General features: G+C 60.9%; 1 protein-coding gene across 1 annotated transcript in view; it reads left to right on the forward strand.

Annotated features, from left to right (window-relative positions):
• SLC6A3 (solute carrier family 6 member 3) overlaps window positions 1-20,191 on the forward strand; it is a 41,880-nt gene that overhangs the window by 14,519 nt on the left and 7,170 nt on the right. The window contains exons 6-12 of the mRNA XM_043574275.1: window positions 6,001-6,139; window positions 6,865-6,999; window positions 11,823-11,926; window positions 13,106-13,230; window positions 15,873-15,985; window positions 17,130-17,258; window positions 18,045-18,144. Coding sequence (XP_043430210.1) covers window positions 6,001-6,139; window positions 6,865-6,999; window positions 11,823-11,926; window positions 13,106-13,230; window positions 15,873-15,985; window positions 17,130-17,258; window positions 18,045-18,144 — 845 coding nt within the window. The remainder of the gene's footprint in view (window positions 1-6,000; window positions 6,140-6,864; window positions 7,000-11,822; window positions 11,927-13,105; window positions 13,231-15,872; window positions 15,986-17,129; window positions 17,259-18,044; window positions 18,145-20,191) is intronic.

Below are 20,191 nucleotides of genomic sequence, written 5' to 3' on the forward strand. Positions count from 1 at the left end.
ACCGAATCTCTGTCGTGGAAAGTGGCATCGAGGGGCGGGGACAGGTCAGGTGGGTTGGGAGGGTCTGGGCGATGCTGGGAGGACGTTCTCCCCAGACCGTGGCCAGGAAGAGCAGTCAGGGCGGGTGACCGTCGTGTGCCATGGGACTTGCTTGTGTTTTTAGGACGCCGTCGGTGGTGGTTGGTGACTGGAGGAGAGCGAACGGGGGGTTGACGGGAGCGGGGGGGCCGTGAGCCCCGCCAGCTCTCCGGGGTGGCCGGCTGGTTTCAGAGGTCTGTCTGTCCCTCTTGACTTGCCCAAGAGACCCCGGCCAGGCGCGTCTGTGAGAAAGGAGACCGGGGGAAGTTTATCTGAGTGTGTGGGTGGGACTTGCGGTGCGACGAGGAAGCGAGAATTGCCCAGGAAAGGAGGAGTCGAGTTTGCTGTCGCTTGCCGCTGTCTCGCTAACTGCTCCGTTTCCCAAACGTGATGGTGTCTCGCTGACGGGCCGGGCCCCGGCTGCGTGTGCCCTCCCCCTGTGGCCCGAGCCGGCTCAGCTTGGGATCAGAGGTAAGGGGTCCGCAGGGGACCCCCTGCACCAGGAAGGGGAGATGAGGACCCAGTGGCGCGCGAGCACCTGGGGCCCCACGGTCAGGCCCACCACGCTGAGGGACGCTCAGCCGCTCGGTGCTGGCTTGGGTCTAATCCGTCGTTACACCAACAAATTGGGGACTAAGGTTTCGTGCTGAGGCGTCTCTCGCTATTTCGAGATGGATACCCGTGCAATTTTGAAGTTTGGAGAGCTCACGGAGGCTGAGAGGTGCCAAGTGACGCCATTGGGGGCCACCTGTCTTTTGTTCGGAGGCGTGGACGGATTCACGGGGGAAAGGACTCCGACAAGCACGTGGCTCCTCCTGAGACCCCAGAGTGAAAACTGATGTTGCTGTTATTCTCGTCACATCTTCCCCAAGAAAGCGGAGCCCCAGAACCGCTGTCCTCGGCAGCCCCTGCGCCAGCCGAGGGTCCCAGTTTCAGTCCCTGGTGGGCGTGCCCGAGGAGACCCTGCAGGCTCGGAGCAGAAGCCAGAGGCTCGTGGCTGTGGCTCCCAGGGCTGAGAAACCGCGCGGGGGACTCGCTGGACGGCCATGAGGGCCGAGCCAGGACTGCGCCCGTGGGCTTGGAGACCCCCAAACAGGCTCGTGTAACCCCAACCACTTTAAACGTCCCCGAGTCCCACAGACACTTATCGACACCACCGTCGCCTACTTTCCACTGTAAACTAGAGAGCTATACGTTTAAAACTACTTACACGTTTGCCTCTAGGAGACGGCTTTGGCTGCTCCCCCAAAGCTCCCGGTGCTGTTTTCACTTTCATTCGGTTCCAAGTATTCCCTGATCCGCCTGGTAATTTCTTCTTTGACTCATGGGAGATTTTGGAGGCATTCCCGTTTAGTGTCGAAAATTTTGGAGGTTTTCTAGATCCGCTTCTGTTCTTGATTTCTGATTTAATTCTGATTTAGTGACATAATATATGTACAAAGCCTCATTATTCCAAACTCTACTGAGACCTTTCGTGCCTAGTGTGTGGTTTACGCTGGTGGGTATCGTGGGTGCACTGGCACAGAACGTGAGTCCTGCTGTCGCCGGGAAGGGACTTGCACCCACGGGTCGCGTGAGCTCCTGTGCCACCCGCCGGGTCTTCTGCGTCCTCACTGTCCACCGTGCTACCGGCTGTGGGACGCGCCGTGGGAATGTGGGCTGTGCATGTGCCTCGTCTTGATTCCGTCGGCTTCTGCCTGACTTGTGCTTCTGGGACTCTGTGGCGAAGTGTGTGTGTGTGTGTGTGTGTGTGTCAAGTCTTTGAGCGGACCCATTTCCATATAAAATGTCCCCCTTGGTCACGTTCCTCTTCCTGGAGCAGCTTTGTCCGGCAGCAGCGTTCCTCCCCGGCCCGCGGTGGGCCGCGTTTGCACCGGCACCTTTTCCATCCTGTGTTTTTAACCCACGTGTGTCGTACCGAGCGCGCGTTTCTTGCAGGCGGCGTAGACATGGTTCTTGCCGTTTATGCGGTACAGCCATCTCTGCCTCGTCGTAGGGCTTTCCGTTCAATAATCTTCCACGAGGTCGGGTTTAAGTCTTTCGTCTCCACGTTTTTCCTCTGTGTCCCATCTCTTTGTGTTTTCTTTCCTCTACTCGTCCCTCCTTTGGAATTAACGAACACTTAGGCTTCCGTTTGAGTTACTCTGTTGGCTAATACGCTATAGCCGCTCTTTGTTTTCATTTCTGTGGCTGTTTACCGGGTTTATGACCCACGTCTGTAACTCGTCAGGGTCTACCTTCAGATGGCGTCCTGCCACTCCACGCGGAAACTAGGAGCCTTACAACAGCGTGCTCCCACTCTCACTCCTGCCCTTTATTGTCACAGATTTTGTTTCCACATCTGTTATAAACTCCATAACGCGTTGCTACTATTTTGCTTTAAACGGTGCATTGTATTCCGGGTACGTCTAAGTGGAAAAACACCTTTTATGTTTACGAGCACGTCCGCTGTTTCTGGTGCCCTCCCTGCCCTGTGCAGATCCAGATTTCCATTTGGGCATCATTTCCTCCTTTCTGAAGGGTTTCCTTTAACACGTCCTACAGCATAGACTTGCCGGCAACGAATTCTCTCTGCTTTAGTTTTTCTGAAACATGTTGCGTTGTTTTGGGGGGAGTTCCGTAAATTGTGGTGAACTCTACATAACAAAATACATCTCTTTAACCGTTCTAAGCGTGCGGTTTAATATTACACAGTCACGGCACCGTGCAGCTGTCACCACCATCCATCTCCAGGACTTTCTCGTTCTCCCAAACTGAAGCTCTGTCCCCGTGAAACACTAACTCCCTCCCCACCCCCACCCCAGCCCCTGGCGCCCACTATCTTGTGCTCTGTCTCTATGAATTCGATGACCGTAGGGACCTCGTGTAGGAAGAATCGTTCAGCGTTTGTCCTCGTGTCTGGCTTATTTCACTCAGCGTGATGTCCCCAGGGGCCATCCCTGCTGTAGCAGCTGTCAGTTTCCTTCCTTTTAAGGCTGATCACTATTGCACTGTATCGATGAACCATATTTTTCGTGTTCATTTGTCGATGGACACTTGGGTTGTTTTTCTGTCTTGGCCTTTGTAAATAAAGCTGCAGTGAACACAGGGGTGCAAGTATATTTTCGACTTAGTGTTTTCATCTTCTTCGGATAAAGTTGACTTTTCATTTTGTTGGTGGTTTCCTATGCTGTGCAGAAACTTCCTAGTCTGATGTAGCCCCACTTTGCCCATCTTTAAATTGAATTGTTTGGGGGGCATTTTGTTATCGAGATACAAACCTTTCCATATTCTGGTTGTTACTCGCTTACCTGTTTTCTCATTCTGTGAGTTACCTTTTTCTCTGTCAGTAGTGTCCTTTGATGCACAAAATTTGTGTTTTGATGGAGTCGGTTTATCAATTTTGTCGTTGTTGCTTGTGATTTTGATGTCATATCAGAAAACCCATTGCCAAACCCAAGGTCACAAAGACTTGCCCTTTTCTTCCAAGAACGTTACCATTTTACCTCTTCCATCGGGTCCTTTTCCCGTCTCGACTTAAGTTTCGTGTTGTGGTTGTAGGCCACGTGTTCCGCCTGTGTGTCTGCTAATTTTCTTCTTCCACGTCGGACGTAGTAAGTTTGACTTTTGCATTAGGTTTTGTCGTCTTCCTTTAAGGACTGTTAGTTGCGTTCTGGCGGGAAGTTAATTTGCTCGCGGAGAGCTTTATCGTCTTGACGCCGGTCCGTAAGCTGTCTCTCGGTGGTTCTGGGCACTGCCGTGTGGCGCTTCCGGGCCTCCCCTGAGCTCCCCGTGTGACCCACAGGTGCCCCGCCCTGGCCTGCGGGAGCCCCCGGGTCCTGCACCGTGAATTGGTGGACACGGGGACGCGTCCTTCCCAGACCTCCGGCCACCTGAGCTTTATCGACACTGCCGTCACTTGCGGTCCTTGGGACACGCCTGCCCCAGCCTCGGGGACACCCTGCCAGACAGGAAGCTGGGGCGTTACTGGGCTCACCTCATCCCTTGCCTTCTCCTGGGGGGGCAGCCCTGCATCATCTCCGGTCTCGTCTGAAAACACACGTTTGGTGTCCTTCGTCCGGCTTCCGATTGTCTGCCACGTCGCAGACCGGTACCCGTGTGTGAGGCCTTGCAGGGAGGCCGAGGTGTGACTGGGCCTTCGGCCACGCGGCCTCCCTCGGCGCTGTCGTCCCAAAGAGACTTCTGTTGGTGAGGAGAGGGCCTGGGTGAAGTGGTCTGGCTGGGGGGCCAGGACGCGGGGGCGTCAGGCAGGGCCAGGGCTGCGGGGAGGGGAGAGGAGAAGGAAGTCGTTGGAAATGGTGCTGCCGGGGGAGGCTCCGGGGAGGACGGACTCAGGGGAGGGCAGCCCTCCGGGAGGACGGACTCGGGGAGGACGGGCAGGGCACAGCTGCCCGAGCGTTGTTGCCCCAGGGATCTCCACTCCTAGACCTCACACAGAAGACAGCATGTGTGTGTGTCGGGTCGGGGGCTCCTGTCACGTGAGGGGTGGCCTGCACTCCATAGAGGAGACAGGTTGATGTGACACTTTGGTGGTGCTGAGGGAGCTGGGAGTGTCGAGTTGGGCTCTGTTCGTGCCCGTCACCCCCTCCCCCCCGCCACGAAACTCTGATTCCGGAGTCTGGAAGCCTGGATTCCTCCACCATGGCTCCGTGACGCCTATAGCTGGTGGGAAGCTCTGGGGTGCGCAGATTTCTCCCGTGGGCATCAGGATTCTTCTCTTAGGACCTCAGCAAACCTGGGCAGTGATGGCTCCTTTCATAAAACGGGGCCGCTGCGCTTCCTGGAGCAGCGGCACAGCCTGCCGTCAGGGTCGATCCGAAATCCCGGCCGCCGAGGCCAGGCAGCGGGTGCACGGCGAGTGTGATGGTGCCGCCACCTTCCCCGCGGGCGGTCACGGGGACCTAAGGGACTACGGTGCAGGGAGGCGCCCAGGACCCCACAGGTGGTCACGGGAACTAAGGGTTCTGTGTATCTAAGGAGAAAGCATGTAAAGAGGCACCCAGGGGGGCGTCTGGGTGGCTCAGTCGGTTGAGCGTCCGACTTCGGCTCAGGTCACGATCTCGCGGTTTGTGAGTTGGAGCCCCGCGTCGGGCTCTGCGCTGACGGCTCGGAGCCCGGAGCCTGCTTCCGATTCTGTGCCTCCCTCTCTCTCTGCTCCTAACCCACTCGCATTCTGTCTCTGTCTTTCTCAAGAATAAATAAACATTAAAAAAGAAAAACATTTTAAGAGGTGCCCAGGACCCTCGCACACGGGCACGGGATCTAAGGGGATGCCGGGCAGAGAGGCACCCGGGACCCCCGCAGATGTTCGCAGGGATCTAAGGAGAGACCGGCCCCCAGGGAGTGCTCCGTGGGCCACGAGTCCCGCTGCCTTTCTTCGTGGCCTCGTGGCCTGCCCTGAGGATGGGTTCCCTCCACGAGACGGGTTCTTGGGCAAGCCTGGAGCAGAGTCGTCCTGAGTCCGTTACCCGCGGAACCCTGCTCGAGGCAGCTGGAGCGTGAGAGCGGGTGCTGCCAGCCGTTCCGCCGTCCCCTGAGAGAGCGGCGAAGGCGTCTGTGTGTCCCGAGCTCAGCCTCGTTTCTGCCGAGGGCGCCCTGGATCACCGCGCAGGGCACCACATCACTGAGCACCTTCCCTCTGGTTTCTGCAGCTCCGCAAAGCGGGGACGCTGAGAGCGAGAGGTCGGGGCTGGGCTTCTGCGGGCTCCCGGCAAGATACAGCCCTCGAGGGCATGGGCCCTGCCCCCCAGCCACGCTATTGGGCCTGACCCTTCTGAGCGGGGTCTCTGGTCCCATCGGGCCGGGGGATTTCCGCCAGGCCTCTTGGGGGCGGGGAGTTCTCTGGGCAAGCTCAGCTTTACGGTTCCGGTTCTGGGTAGGGAGGCAGCACCCCGAAGCACCCGCCTGTCCCACCCTCTCCAGGCGAGGCGTGCTGCACCTTCACGAGAGCCGTGGCATCGACGACTTGGGCCCCCCTCGGTGGCAGCTCACATCCTGCCTGGTGCTGGTCATCATCCTCCTCTACTTTAGCTTGTGGAAGGGAGTGAAGACTTCTGGGAAGGTGAGGCCTTGCCCACTAGGGAGAGGACACACGGCCATGCTCGGGGAGTGAACTTGGGGGCCGCGGTTGGGTTGGGAGTGGAGAGGTGGGCCGTGGTACGTTGGGGAGGGCGCAGGTGGCTGTGGTAGGTTGACAAGTGGACAGGTGGCCGTGGGTAAGGAATGGCGTCAAGAGAAAGGCGCTCACGGCAGGGTGTTTCCAGCGTGAACGCAAGCACACATAAATTGGTGTTTGCCGATGAAAATATTTTGGTGGTTATCTGGGCACCCAAAGCAATTTTGACCAAAACGTGCATCGCTTGCTGTATGCATGGAGTAGGATACCAACCCCCGGGAGCCTCTCGGTGAAGACGGGTTCCTTTCCTCCCTCCGTCTCACAGCCCGGAGTCCGTCGGCTACACGCCGACTACGCGTGCGTGTGCGCACCCAGTGCAAATTCACTGCGTCTCACTCATCAGGGACTCAGCCCCTCCCGCCCACTGCTGCAGACCAAATGCAGAAGAGGAATGTCCCTTCTCTGCCAAATGGTCTGTTCCATTTTAATCCCTGGGAAAGTTACAGGGTAGAGGGCATTAACGGTGCGCTGCAGGGAGACTTTGCTGAGCTGGCATCCCGTGACTGTTTGGGACGATGGGTTTCCCATCCGGAGGCCACCAACCACGGTGACGCTGTGCCCGCCCTGCCGGTGGGTGGCCGGTGACGCCTGGTGGCACTGTGTTCTCCCAGGTTGTGTGGATCACGGCCACCATGCCGTACGCCGTCCTCTTTGCCCTGCTTCTTCGAGGACTCACTCTCCCTGGGGCCGTCGACGGCATCCGAGCGTACCTGAGCGTAGACTTCCACCGACTCTGCGAGTCTTCTGTGAGTACGGCCTCGCTCGTGGCCCCGCTGTGCGCACGCGCTAGCAGGCTCCGTGCCGCGGGGCTCCCCCCGTGTTTTGGGGCAGGGACCCCGGAGGCGGCAGTGGGGCCGGAGCCTCTTACTTGCCCTGCTGTGTCCGCCGGCCCCGGGCCCCGCCCACCAGAGTGCACTGTCAGGCCAAACAGAGGGACGTGCGGGCGCGGCAGGGAGCTGAATGGACCAAATGAGAAAGTTGGGGGAGCGGGTCCCCTGCTCCGTCTCTGCAGGAACAGAACAAAAGGCTGCTTCCACCCGGCACCTTCCGCGTGGCCCACCCCTCTCCCGGACAGAGGCCCTCGGCCTCCTCTGCCCAGCCTGTGCCAGCAAGTGTGGCCACGCACCTGGAACGCAGCCCAAGCTCTGGCTCCCTGCTCAGCACGGGTGCACGGACCAAGACCCCCTCCTGGGGAAGCCAGACCTTGTTGGTGACTCACGTATGGTGCCGTGGCACACGGGAGCCGTCTAAGTCACACCACATCAGAAACTAGGTCTGCGGCGGGCCATGCGTTTCTCCAGCACAGGACGCGTTCGTTCTGTGTGCAGATATTGGGGGACGGCCTCGTGAAGGGAGGAGGCCTGGCCAGGCTGTGGGACAGAGGTCTCCCAGGACAGGGAGAGAGAAGCCACAGCAGCATTTTAGGGAGACAAGACCCAGAAATGGGGGTGGCCATGGGCAGAAGCGGGCAGTGATGGAAAAGGCATTCAGGGCAGATCATTGAAAATTCGGGTGCACTAGATTTTAGCAGATGGTGGGGACCCCAGTGGCTGCCCGGGGAATGGCCTCACGGGGAAGGGTGGCCGGGATTTGGGGGGACGAGGCGGGGGACCGGGGGCCTTTTGGAAGATTGTTGCCCGATGCCACCAGGAGGCGGTGAGAGTCAGGTGTGGCGCTCAGCCGCGAGGAGGGAAGGCGCGGCCCCCAGGCAGAAATGGGGGAACAGGTAGGAGGGGAGGCAGGTGCAGCTCCTAGCCCCCAGGGAGCAGGGGAGTGGCAGGGCAAGGTTGTGCAGCTGCAGCAGCGGTGAGAGGCACCCGCAGGCAAGGGCGGGGTGAGCAGCACACAGCGGTCCACGCGAGGACAGGCAGTGAAGCCGTGAGAGCAGCAGGCGGGTGCTCCGTGAGAGCGAGGAAAGCGGGAGAGCATTCACGTGGGGAAGGCCGATGGGCAGACGCGGTGTTCTTGCAGGAGGAGGAGGCTGTGGGTGTCAGAGGCCAGTGGCGGGAGGAGGAAGAATTCGAAGAAAATAACGTGAGAACAACGTAAAGAGGCTAGTACTTCGAGCAGGAAAACTGGGCAGTGCACAGGAAGAAGCCAGACTGATGCTGCAGAAAGACGCTCATGTGTGAGGCAGAGAAGAGGAAATGGCAGATGTGAGAGGTTGCCGAAGATCAGGTAGATGATGGATGATAGATGGAAAGTAGAATTAATAGATAAGTGGATGGATAGATGCATCGATGGATAGGTAGATAGGTCTGTAGGTAGGGAGATAGATGATGGATGGATGGATGGATGGATGATGGATGTTTATAGAAGTAGGTAGGTAGATAGATGCATATATAGATGATGGGTGGATGGATGGATAGATAGGTAGGTTGGTAGGTAGATGGATAGATGATGGATGGACGGATGGATGGAGAAGTAGATAGGTAGGTGGGTAAATAGATGGATAGATAGTGATGGATGGATAGATAGATGATGGATGGATTGGATAGATGGATCATGGATGGACAGATAGGTAGATGGATAGATGGATGATAGATTGATGGATGGATGGATGGAGAAGTAGATAGGTGGATAGATGAATAGATAGATGATGGGTGGACGGATGGGCGGATGGATTGGATAGATGGATGATGGATGGATAGATAGGTAGGTAGGTGGATAGATGGATGAAGGATAGAGGGATGATGGATGGATGGATGGAGAAGTAGATAGATAGGTAGATGGATAGATAGATGATGGTTGGGTGGATAGGCAGATGAATTGGATAGATGGATGATGGATGGATAGATAGGTAGATAGATGGATAGATGGGTGATGGATGGATGATGGATTGATGGATGGATAGATAGGTACGTAGATAGATGATAGATGGATGGATGGATGGATAGATGGAGACGTACGTAGGTAGGTAGATGGATGGATAGATGAAGGGTGGATGGATGGATGGATGGATGGATAGATAGGTAGGTGGATGATGGATGGATGGAGAAGTAGATAGGTAGGTATGTAGATAGATGGATAGATGATAGATGGATGGATTGGATTGGATAGATGGATGGGTAGGTAGATAGGTAGGTGGATAGATAAATTATGGATGGATGGACGGATGGATTGGATAGATGGATGGTAGGTAGGTAGACAGATGATGGATGGATGAATAGATGGATTGATGATGGATAGATAGATGATGGATTGATGGAGAGATAGGTAATGGATGGATGATAGATGTTTGGATAGATAGATGATGGTAAAACAGGTGATAGATAGTGGGTAGTTGCTAGGATGACCAGTGGATGGGTAGACAGTTCGGTGACCAATTGACGGACACAGAGGATGGGTGATGGATAGATGATGACTACCTTGGACCAGTCAGCGTGACCCGTCCTCTCCAACCACTCTGTCAGCTCAGGGCTAGGAAGGGATGTACACCAGGACAGAGCAGGCCCACGGCCCCTGGACTCCGGTGAGCCTGAGGTCCCGAAGAGACAGGTCCCTGCGATCCCGGGTCCAGAGGGCAGAGCCACTCCTGTCCTGCTGTGGGGTCCCGGCTTCCCTTTGCGGCAGCTCCTCCAGGCCTCCAGTGGGTGTGGCAGAGATGGGGCCTCACTGGCTTGCTGATGGTGCTGGGGTGTCCTCCCAGGGCTCCTCCGGCCCAGGTGCTGCCGGTATTTCCAACCCTCGACTCTTGGTGGCCACACACAGAGACATCCAGTGACCCGGGCGTCCTTCCCTGGGGCGTGGCAGCGGAGCCGTAACCCACAGGTGCACCCGGGGACGTGGTTGCCCAGGCTGGCCCAGATCAGGTCACTGGCTCCCTGGCAGGCCTCCTCCCAGGCTTGGCCCCGACCCATCCCCCGAGGCTCGGTCCGAGGGGACCTGCCGGAAGGCACCCTCACTACTCTCGGGAACGTCTGGAGCGGGGCTTACGCACAGGCTCCTGGCAAGCAGACAGGGCAGAGAGAGCGTCTGCCCCGTCCCTTCCCGTGTCCCTGCCCTGTCCTGACACAGAGGCGGCCCTGCATCCTGAGGTTCCGTTTCCGGACCCCCGTGCGGACAGGGGGCTCCTCCTCAGGGGTCAGCATCCTCAGGTGCATCCAGACCCTCGTTCCTCCATCGGCCGACCTTGGGGCCGCTCCACGGGGTGGGCCAGGTCCAGGCGGGGGCGGAGGAGACCCGTCCTGGGAGAGCTCCCCTTCCAGCGGGGGAGCAGAGGTCAGGAAGTGAAGGAAGGAAGGGCGGTTCCAGGTCAGCCCAGAGTGGCTGCCAGGTGGGTCCCAGGGTGGGTCCCAGCGTGGGTCTCGGGCTGGGTCCGGAGCTGGGTCCCACGGGGGGCAAGGAGCAGAGGCCTGGACCGAAGTCCGGGAGGCACATCCTGGTTGGCGAGCCGCACGTGCAGAGGCCGGGTGCACGCTGACCCGGCCAGGGCTAAGCAGGAGGCAGGAGCCCCCGGTGACCTCAGCTCCTGCCTGCAGCCGCCTGGCCAGGCCAGCTGACCGGTGACCGGCACACGGGGGCACGGGAGATGGCCGAGCAGGGGTCCCTTGGCCCACTGCCCACTCAGCCACCCTCGGCCTCGTGCTGAGGCCCAGCCAGCTGCCTGTAGCACACCGATCGTCAGAGTGATCCCAAGACCCTGAGCATGCCGCCCAGATGACAGGAGCCCTGCTGGTCCTGAGCGTGGGTGGACGGCCGGCCCCTGGCAGCCCTGGAGGCACTGCCTGAGGGTCCCGCCCACACGGGCCACCACGGGCCACAGGGTCTTGCAGACACGGGCCCCGGAACGAGCCAGCCCCTTCAGACGGCAGCTGTGGCCTCGACTCTGCGGGGTGGTTCCCCCAGGGAGGGGGCCAGGTGCTTTCCACCCCCAGCCAGGGCCGTGCGGGAGCGAGGCGGTGCCCACCTCCCCGAGAAGCTCCCGTGTCACCTGGACGCAAACGCTCCTGTTGGACTTCAGATACCGTATCGGTCCAGTCATCGGCCACACGCCTTGTACACGTGCGTGCCGCCCCGGTGTCATCTGTGCTGGGCCGAGCAAGCACACACCAGTGTCTGAGTTGCGGTCAGGCCTCCCGGGCCCGTCCACGTGGGTCGCTAAGTGTATACCGCGTGCCACGGGAGAGACGTAAAGCCGTGTCAGCGGGCACAGGTCCAATCGAGGCACCAACGTCCGTAGCATTAATAAATGAGTGACGGGTCTGGCCGCGTGGATGACCTCCTGACATTCCGGGGGAAGCTGCAAACAAGGCCCTAAGACACGGCCCCTTTGCGTGCTGGGCTCTCGGGCCAGCGACACGGCAGGGTTATTCCCGGAGACAGCATTTGCCGCCGATCATGTGGTCGCTGCGATTTGCTGTTCGTAACAATGTCGTGTTTAAGTTCAGCCCTGTTCCACGGCCCCCGGTGGCGGTCTTTCGCATGGTTGCCTGTGACAGCCACCTCTCCTGAGCCCCTCTTGCCCCCCTCTCTCCCCTCTGCCCTCCTGAGCGCGCCCCCTGCACCCCTGCCCCTCTCTCCCCTCTGCCCTCCTGAGCGCGCCCTCTCTCCCCTCTGCCCTGCGCAGGTCTGGATAGATGCCGCCACCCAGGTGTGCTTCTCGCTGGGCGTCGGCTTCGGGGTGCTGATCGCCTTCTCTAGCTACAATAAGTTCACCAACAACTGCTACAGGTGAGAGCCGAGCGCCTGGCCCTGCCCCAGAGCCTTCCAACTCCCAGCTTTGGAGAGAACGTGTCCCCACACGAAGGGAGGGCGTTTGCTGTTTGCAGAGCCTCTGAGCCAGAATGGCTTTTTAAGTGGGAACTGAAAGGCAGAAGTTACAGGCAAAATGTTGATTTTCCCTGTAAAGAAGGTACAGAGAACACACGAAGTGGCTCTTCACACCCCCAGGAGGAAGCTCCTCCCGCTCCCCCGAGGATCCCCCTCCTCCAGCCCCAGCTGCCCCTCCCCCCAGTGTCCAAGCTCAGGCCTCCCCCGAGACCCCCCCCCACGACGAAGCGCCCATGTGTCTTCCCACCGGTCCCGCACCGAGGGAGCGGAGGCCCCAGACCCGGTGCAGGGCACCCAGGGAAGGCCCGGTGAGCTGCAGCCACACGCTGGACCCCAAATGGTTGCAGAAACCAGAGCAAGTTCATCTGGGACCTGCTTTCTTTGATCCTTATGGGGTCGTGTTTGTTTTCTTCGCGTCATGGGGACAAAAACTGCAGTGAGAATACAGCGTGCACGGCCAAGGGGCCGCACACGAGGGAGGACAGCCTCTGCCCAAGCCCACCTGGTCCTCACCCGGGTCCGGGCACCGTGCAGCTGCCCCTCCTCCACTCTGGCGCCCGATGGGCTGCCCCTGCCCTGCTGTCCTCCAGCCCTCTCAGTCCCCAGCCTTCAGAGTGGGGCCCCCGGGCCGGCGGTACAGGCACCCCCGCGACGGGAACCAACAGAAGTACAGCATCTGGGCCCCACCAGACCCTCCCCTCAGAACCTGCATTTTACCAAGATCCCCCCGAGGCATCTAGGAGCCCTGCCGGACATGGCTGGGGACACCCTGGGCTGTCTGTTCTGCACCCCCGGAGTCCCAGCATTGAAGGTGGGCGCTGTCTCACCTTCGGTGCCGGGACACGGACGGTTGGTCACCCCGGGGCCCGCCCGGGGCTGCAGCCTGGACACACCCGGAGCCTAGAGCTGCTCAGCCACCGCGAGCACCAGGCTGTCTGCGGTACAGCCCGTGGAGAGGCTGGCAGGGTCCCTCAGGGAAAGCGCCCCTCCAAAGCCACCTGCCCCAGACGCGGTACGTTAAGAACAATGGCAGGAGATTGTCGCTGCCGCAGCACGTGGCGGGGCTGTCTCATCCCCCAGAGACGCGGTCATCACCACTTCGGTCAATTCCCTGACGAGCTTCTCCTCCGGCTTCGTGGTCTTCTCCTTCCTGGGGTACATGGCCCAGAAGCACAGCGTGCCCATCGGAGACGTGGCCAAGGACGGTGAGTCCCCCTGGGCAGGCCCGGGGCGCCCCCAGCTCTGCCTGCTCCACGGCCCTGGCCACCCCACCCGGTCCTCCCAGCATTTACCTCGCACAGTGGGAGGGAGAGCCGGGGCCTCAGGTGCAGCTCACGGGAGTGTCACGTGTTCCAGAGCGGAGAACCCACGGTACGCGGTGAAGCGACGCTCCCGCCGCCCCGCTCCCTCCCCGCTGCCCACGAGCTCCCGCCAGAGGCCTCGGAGCTGCAGCACCAGGGTCTACCGCCCTGTCCCTGGGGTGGGACCTGGCACACAGCACCCCCCTGGACTTCGTTTACACTTCGCTGGGGGGCCCTGCAGCTCAGGGGTGGGGTCCCTGAGCTACTCCAAGCCACACAGATGGCAGGGCTGGAGAGCAGCTGGGTGGCTTGGGACAGATTTGGAGGGGTTGTGCATAATGGCCGGAGAGATCCTCAAGTCTCAGACACACAGGGCAATGGAGATACATGTTCCCAGCCCACGCCCCCAGCCGATCCGCAGACACCAGGTGTGTGAGTGCGGAAGTGGCCACAGGTGGGTGACACGGGGAGCAGGAAGCGTGCCGGGAGGCCGGGCTCAGGTGTGGGGTGCAGACGGGGCCCCCTGGGCATTTGTGGGGGCTGCCCAGTCCTGGCACGCGGGTGCAAAGTCCTGGCATTGGGTCGGTGTGGGACTCCAGGGGCTCCTGAGATCACGACAACCCCTCGCCTGCCCAGGACTGCCTGGCAGCTCAGAGAGGAGGACTCTACCCCTGCGCCTCTGTCTTCACCCCTCGCTCCCTCTGAGAAGGCGCCTCTCCTCCTGGGGGCTGCTCCTCAGGCTCGGGAAAGCCCTGAGTCTCACTGACTCATTTCCTCCTGGGTCTTTTCACTCAAGTCAGGGGCAGGGCAGCTGCTCAGGGAGGGGAGGAGGGGAGCAGAGGGCCGCCCCGCCCGTGCCCGCCGCTCGCAGCCATCACCCCGTCTGGCCCTTGCAGCGCTGAGGCCTCAGACTGCCGCCGTGAAAGGAGGAGGCGAGGGTCCGGCCTTCGGGACTGGCAGGGAGGTCAGGGGCTGGGCGTGTGCCTCCTCAGTCCACGCGCTTTCCTCCAGGAAAAAAATCCAATAAAGGCAGGAGAAGGGGAACATACTGCAAATAAATACAGAGCGGTGAAATTTACTCACTGCTGCATTTATGCATTTCTCCTGCCTTTGCCCTTTTTTATGAGAAATAGTAATCGCTTACAGAACCCCCATTAACCCCTGAGCTCAGAGTGAATGTCTTCTATGCGTTTCCATGGCCGGCAAAGTAAATGTCATTTAGCTCTAATTCTCGAGAAAACAGGGTGAAATGTTAACTGAGGTTCAGAACCGAAAGGCAGAGGTACTGACACCACGTTCAGTCGGGCTGACCGCCATCTTTCTGGGTCCAAGCCTTAAGGCATTTGGACCCAAGAGCATCTCTAATGAGCCGCCCCTCACCCCCACGCTGGGGACTGTGCCCCTTCCATGGGAACAGGAAACGCAGGGAAGCCCAGGTCCGAGCACAGGGTCCCGTGCGGACCCTGGGACACCCTGGCTGTGGCCGCTCTTCCATTTTCCACCACGATCCCTCAGTGCCCCGATCCCGTCAGCTGGGGCCCGCCACGGCCCTGCTGGAGACTGAAGGAAGATTCGGGAAGCTGTAAGTTATGTCCTTACACGCACAGGTGCAGCAGGTGTGCTAGTGCCCGTGAAAATAGTGAATTACCAGTTTCTCGTGGGAATATTTTTACTTTGGGATCATTTGAGACCACACCGCACTCAGTCTGGTTGAGTCCCGCACAGCTCCCATCCCTGCCTCCCTGCCGGCCCGGAGCCCACGGCCTCCACGCCCACCCAGGCCGCACCCACGGGGTAAGAGGGCGGGAGTGTGTGTGTCCTGCACCCAAGGCCCCCTCCCGGGGATGTCCCAGAAGGGGATGATCCCCAGGGCTCAGATGTGAGCAGAAACCTGCCCCTTCGAAGCATTCGCTGAGCTGGTATTTTCTATACTCATTGTGTGGTTTTCAAAGATCAGACACAGGGCGATGCGTTGACACAGAAAACTGTTGACGTGATGCTACGGGTACCATCGCGTGAGCGTGTTCGTGCGTGAGCGTGCGTGTGTGTACGCACATGCATGAGCGTGTGCAAGCTTTTACGTGTGTGGGCACACGCATGAGTGTGTGAGCACTGTGTGTGGGCGCACGCGTGTGAGCACGCGTGTATGAAAACGTGCATTTGCGTTGGGGCACGAGTGTGTGTGTGGGTGCGTGTGTCTCCAGCGTGCACGGGAAAGCCGACCCGGAGGTGTCCCTGTGGTTGTCAGGGCCGCCGGGCAGGTCGCCGGAGCCCCTCCCGCCCTGTCCCGTGTCGGTCCTGCCCCCGTTTCCTCTGCAGCCCCCGCACCTGGCCCACCGAGGGACTGGAGGAACGTGGCGCGCGCCCCCCGGCTGATTTCCGGTTTCCATTTGCCGGAGTCCTGGGCCAGGCGCCCACCGAGTCCTCAGGAGAGAGGGCTCTTCCGGGAGAACGGGGAAGAAGGCGACGGGAAGGACCCTGCCCCCTCCCCGGGCCGGGGAGGCAGGAGGCTGCGAGCCAGTAGCGAGTGAAGGGTCTGCTTTCAGGGCCCGGGCTGATCTTCATCATCTACCCCGAGGCGCTGGCCACGCTCCCGCTGTCCTCGGCCTGGGCCGTGGTTTTCTTCATCATGCTGCTCACCCTGGGGATCGACAGCGCCGTGAGTGGACCCCCCCCCCCACCTCGTGCACCAGAGGGGCCCTGCCCGTCACAGCTGGGTGCCCTCGAGGCCCCCCCCACAGAGTCTCTGTGCTCACCCCCAGACCCTGCCTGGCGGGAGGGAGGGACCCCACGACCGCTGGAGACCCTTCCGGAGGCGGGGGGGCTGGGCCAACTCCCCCTTCTTCCGCTCGGGGCCACCAGCCCTGCCCTGTGCCTGAGTCCCACAGACCCTAAGCGCACCCGTGCGGGGCCATTGGCAGGGGCGGCACAGGGAATGGGGTGAGGACCACCCAGAGCCAGGGCCGGCCCCTCCTACTCCCCGCTTTCCGGGACCCCTGAGCCCCCCGGGAGGGGTGGACGCACCTGCAGGGCAGGGCAGCAATGGCACCGCAGCCCGGCCCCGGCCCACCGAGTGTCTTCCCTGTGGCCCCGTGCGTGTGTGCGCGTGTGCGCTAGGGAGGCAGCACGTGGGCCTACAGGACTCCCTCGGGCTCATCTGTCCCCAGTGCCTGCTCGGGACCAACAGCTGAGACCTCGGGGTCCCCATGGCTTCCTGGAAGGTGCAGAGAACCACGAATCCCTCCCTGTGTGTGGGTCACGGACCCTCGTCCTGGGCCCCGTGTCCCAGCCATCTGGTCAATGCCCGCTGGGTGACCACGGCCCCGGGCCCCACAGCTGGTGGGGATGAATCCCATGAACAGCACCTCCCGGAGGAAGTGGTTTCGGCAGAGTAGGGCAAAGAGGGCCACCAAGTAGGAGGACGCTTGGAAGACGCCCCTTCGCGATGGCGCACGGAGTCCGGGAGGTTGTCCCAGTGAGCACGGGGCCCGTGGCCACGCCAGGTCTCCCCAGGAACCAACAGGCCGTGCTGTGGGGAGACGTCTGTTTAGAGTAGGCGGGCGGGGCTGAGGTTTCGTGGCGGTGCCACGGGTGGTGTCCTGTGAGTGTGTGACCACGTTGGCCACTCGGGGGTCACCGCGGGGGACGGCGTCCGCCCCCGCGTCCACGTTCCGGTGGCCGAGGGCACTCGCACCCCGGATGCCGTGCGGCCCCCGCTTGTGTGCACACCCCGGGTGTGGGTTCGGTGGGCTTTGCGTAGACCGAGGCCCGCCCGCAGTGCCGCACCCCTGCTGTTGCTGCAGATGGGCGGCATGGAGTCGGTGATCACCGGGCTCACCGACGAGTTCCAGCTGTTGCACCGGCACCGGGAGCTCTTCACCCTCTCCATCGTCCTGGCGACCTTCTTCCTCTCCCTCTTCTGCGTCACCAACGTAAGTACCGGCTGGCGCTTGGCCTGACCATTCTCATTATTAGCACTTGGAGCCGGACAGGGGGCTGGTGCCACCAGGCCAGACAGAACCGCGTGTCCGAGAGCCTCCCCCCAGACAAGCCGTGACTTGTAATGACGCGGGTAGTTGTGGTCACACATGGGGTAGCTGTGGTCACACTCAGGGTAGCCGAGGTCACACGTGGGGTAGCCACGGTCACATGTGAGTAGCCGCGGTCACACGTGGGGTAGCCCTGGAGCATGTGAAACAGCCTCAGGTTACTGCAGCTCCTGGACGCCCCCCCACCCACCCACCCGCCGGGAAAATGCCTGTGGCTGAGTACCTGCCTGTTGGATCTGTGGGGTTGGGGGCTTGGGACAGGCCTGTCCATGAGGACGGGAGCTCCCTTCCCTCGGAGGCCCTACTGTGTTTGGCATGTGGTTGCTTTTCATCTCTGATTGCACCCAGAGCCCCAGGAGGGGAGGGAAGGGAAGGGAAAGGGAGGGGAGGGGAGGTGTTAGGGGAGGGGAGGGGAGGTGTTAGGGGAGGGGAGGGGAGGGGCGGTCCTTCCGGTCTCTGCACAGAAGGCACATCCCCGAGAAGCTGCGTGTGGACTGGTTTTCAGTGCCTGCAGCCGGCCTGTGTGGGGAGTAAGAACGTCTAGAGGCCGAACCCACAGGCCGGGTGTACGTTTCGGAAAAAGCGTTTTTGTGAGCGAGGTTTCCGTGGGCGGGGCGGGGCGTGCCAGGCCGGACACCCCAAGCTGAGCGGGCTCTCCCCCTCTCGCAGGGGGGCATCTACGTGTTCACGCTGCTGGACCACTTCGCGGCCGGCACGTCCATCCTCTTTGGAGTGCTCATCGAGGCCATCGGGGTGGCCTGGTTCTATGGTAAGGACGGAGCCTCCGCCGGGGCCGGCTCTGTCCCTGTGCCGCCTCCTTTCCCACAAAGCCGCCTCGGAAAGGGGTGCGCGTGGACTCCCGGAAGCTGAGCGTCGTGGTTCCCGTAGCGTCACCGAGGACGGGAGGCTGGGGAACCATGTGCCGGGCGGGGTCAACGAGGACGGTTCGCCTGGATGGCGCGCACGTGCTTGCCGTGGTCAGAAGCTTTCAGCGTGGCCACCTGGTCGTGCCGTGCAGACGTCCTAGCTGGCCGCTGGCAGAGAAGGGCTTGTGGTGACTTTGGGACGCTGACGGCTGGCGGAGGTGAGGCGACTCACAGAGAAACGGGCCTGTTTCTTCCTGGGGAGCCTGACCAGCGACGCAGTTCGCCGAGGTGGGAGGTGATGGGAGGCTTCCAAAGTGCCACGGCTGCTGTCGTACCCGGCGTCCCCGCCGAGCTGGGTGGCAGACCTCCCCGAGTCAGCCGCCGCCTCCTGAGTCCCAACTACGAGCCCCTTGTGGTTGGGAGCCGCTGCGGGGCAGGCTGCCCCCAGACCCCTCCCGGGCTGCCGAGCTGTGTCCCAGGGCGCCCAGGTGTAGTCGTGACAGCCACGGGCACCCGAGCTGGAGAAGGCCCTACCCTTCCCTGTCCCGGACGGTGGGGCCGTGGCGCTGGCCCCACCCGCCTGGCCGGGCTTCTGAGGGAGTTAGCAGAGAAAGTTCCGTGCAGCAGGCGCACCTGTCCGTGACCCTGTGCGACTGAGCCCTGAGCTAAAGGTCTGTGGTGCCACACCAGGTCGGCTTGTGCAGGAGCCCCAGGGCCCCTCGAGGGCCACATCTCTGCCTCGGAGCCACGGACGCTTTGGCCTGGAGAGACCCGTGGGCTTTGAGAGCCTTCCTGACAGTAGCTCCTATTCCAAGAACGTTTTTCCTATTCTCTTTTCTACAGAAAAGGGAAACCCCGAACTCTGTGCTTTCGTCAGCACCTGGAGTCAGTGCTTTATCACTTTAAGTGGCGCTCTCTCCCCCACCCCCCAGTCGAGCCTGGCAGTGGAAGAGAAGGCGCCTCAAACCCACCTCCGGCCACGAGCTCAGTGCTGGTGGAGGTGCAAGGGGCGCCGGGGACCGCCAGCTCCCCAAGCCTCAGGAGACGGAGTCCGCGTGGTTTCTCCAAACGGCAACTCCCGTCCCCCGATCCAAGCGCACAGCCTGTGTTGCTTGTATGGCTGCGTCCGTGTGCGGGGCTCTCTGCACCAAGCATCCCGAGCCGACGACCAGGTGCCAGGAGGGGCCGAGGGGCCAGCCTTGGCTCTGCCCGTCCCCGTTCCCCTGGTCCGTCCCCGCGTCTGGGGTTCTGATGATGGGGTTGGCGTGTGCGGAGGGAATTCTGAATGGAGGTGTCTTCTCGTGACACCCACGAGACCCACCCTGGGCTCAGCAGACCAGCTGTGGTCGTAGGAGCAGAGGCCAGACTCAGGGAGGGAGAGGTCACTGTTGAGGTCTAGAGAAAGTGCCGGTTCGTTAGGCTTCCGGCAACAGCTTTCCTTAAAAGATAGTGATTGTGGACATAACGCTGGCACACCGTCCAGCCTCGAAAGGAAGGACATCGTGACGCCCGCTGGGGGGCGCCATGCTGAGCGAGACAAGCCAGGTCAGAACGGGCGGGGGAGGGGAGTCAGCACTTCATGGGGTCAGAGCTTCGGTGTGTGTGGGGGAGGGGGAGGTTCTGGATACGATGGTGGTGACGGCTACACAGCAGTGTGAGTTGATGCCTCTGAACTCAGCACTTAAAAATGATTAAAACAGTCAATTTTACGTCATGTATTTTACCACAGTTTTTTAAAGGGAAAAAGGAACAGTTGAGGCAGAAAGGCAGGGACGGCGTTGGGGCCTCACACGTGTCCCTCGGTGATCATGATGGTAGAGGAGCCAACGTCACCCGTGTCACAACAGTGAACGTGCATGGGGACCTTGGCCAGCAAGACCAGGGGGCGGTGTCCAGGGGGTGGGGTGGGGTGGGGAGGGGAGCACCCCGGCACAGGCCCAGGGGGGTGGG

This window comes from Prionailurus bengalensis, chromosome A1 (genome assembly GCF_016509475.1).
Source record: "Prionailurus bengalensis isolate Pbe53 chromosome A1, Fcat_Pben_1.1_paternal_pri, whole genome shotgun sequence".
NCBI classification, from domain to species: Eukaryota; Metazoa; Chordata; class Mammalia; order Carnivora; family Felidae; genus Prionailurus; species Prionailurus bengalensis.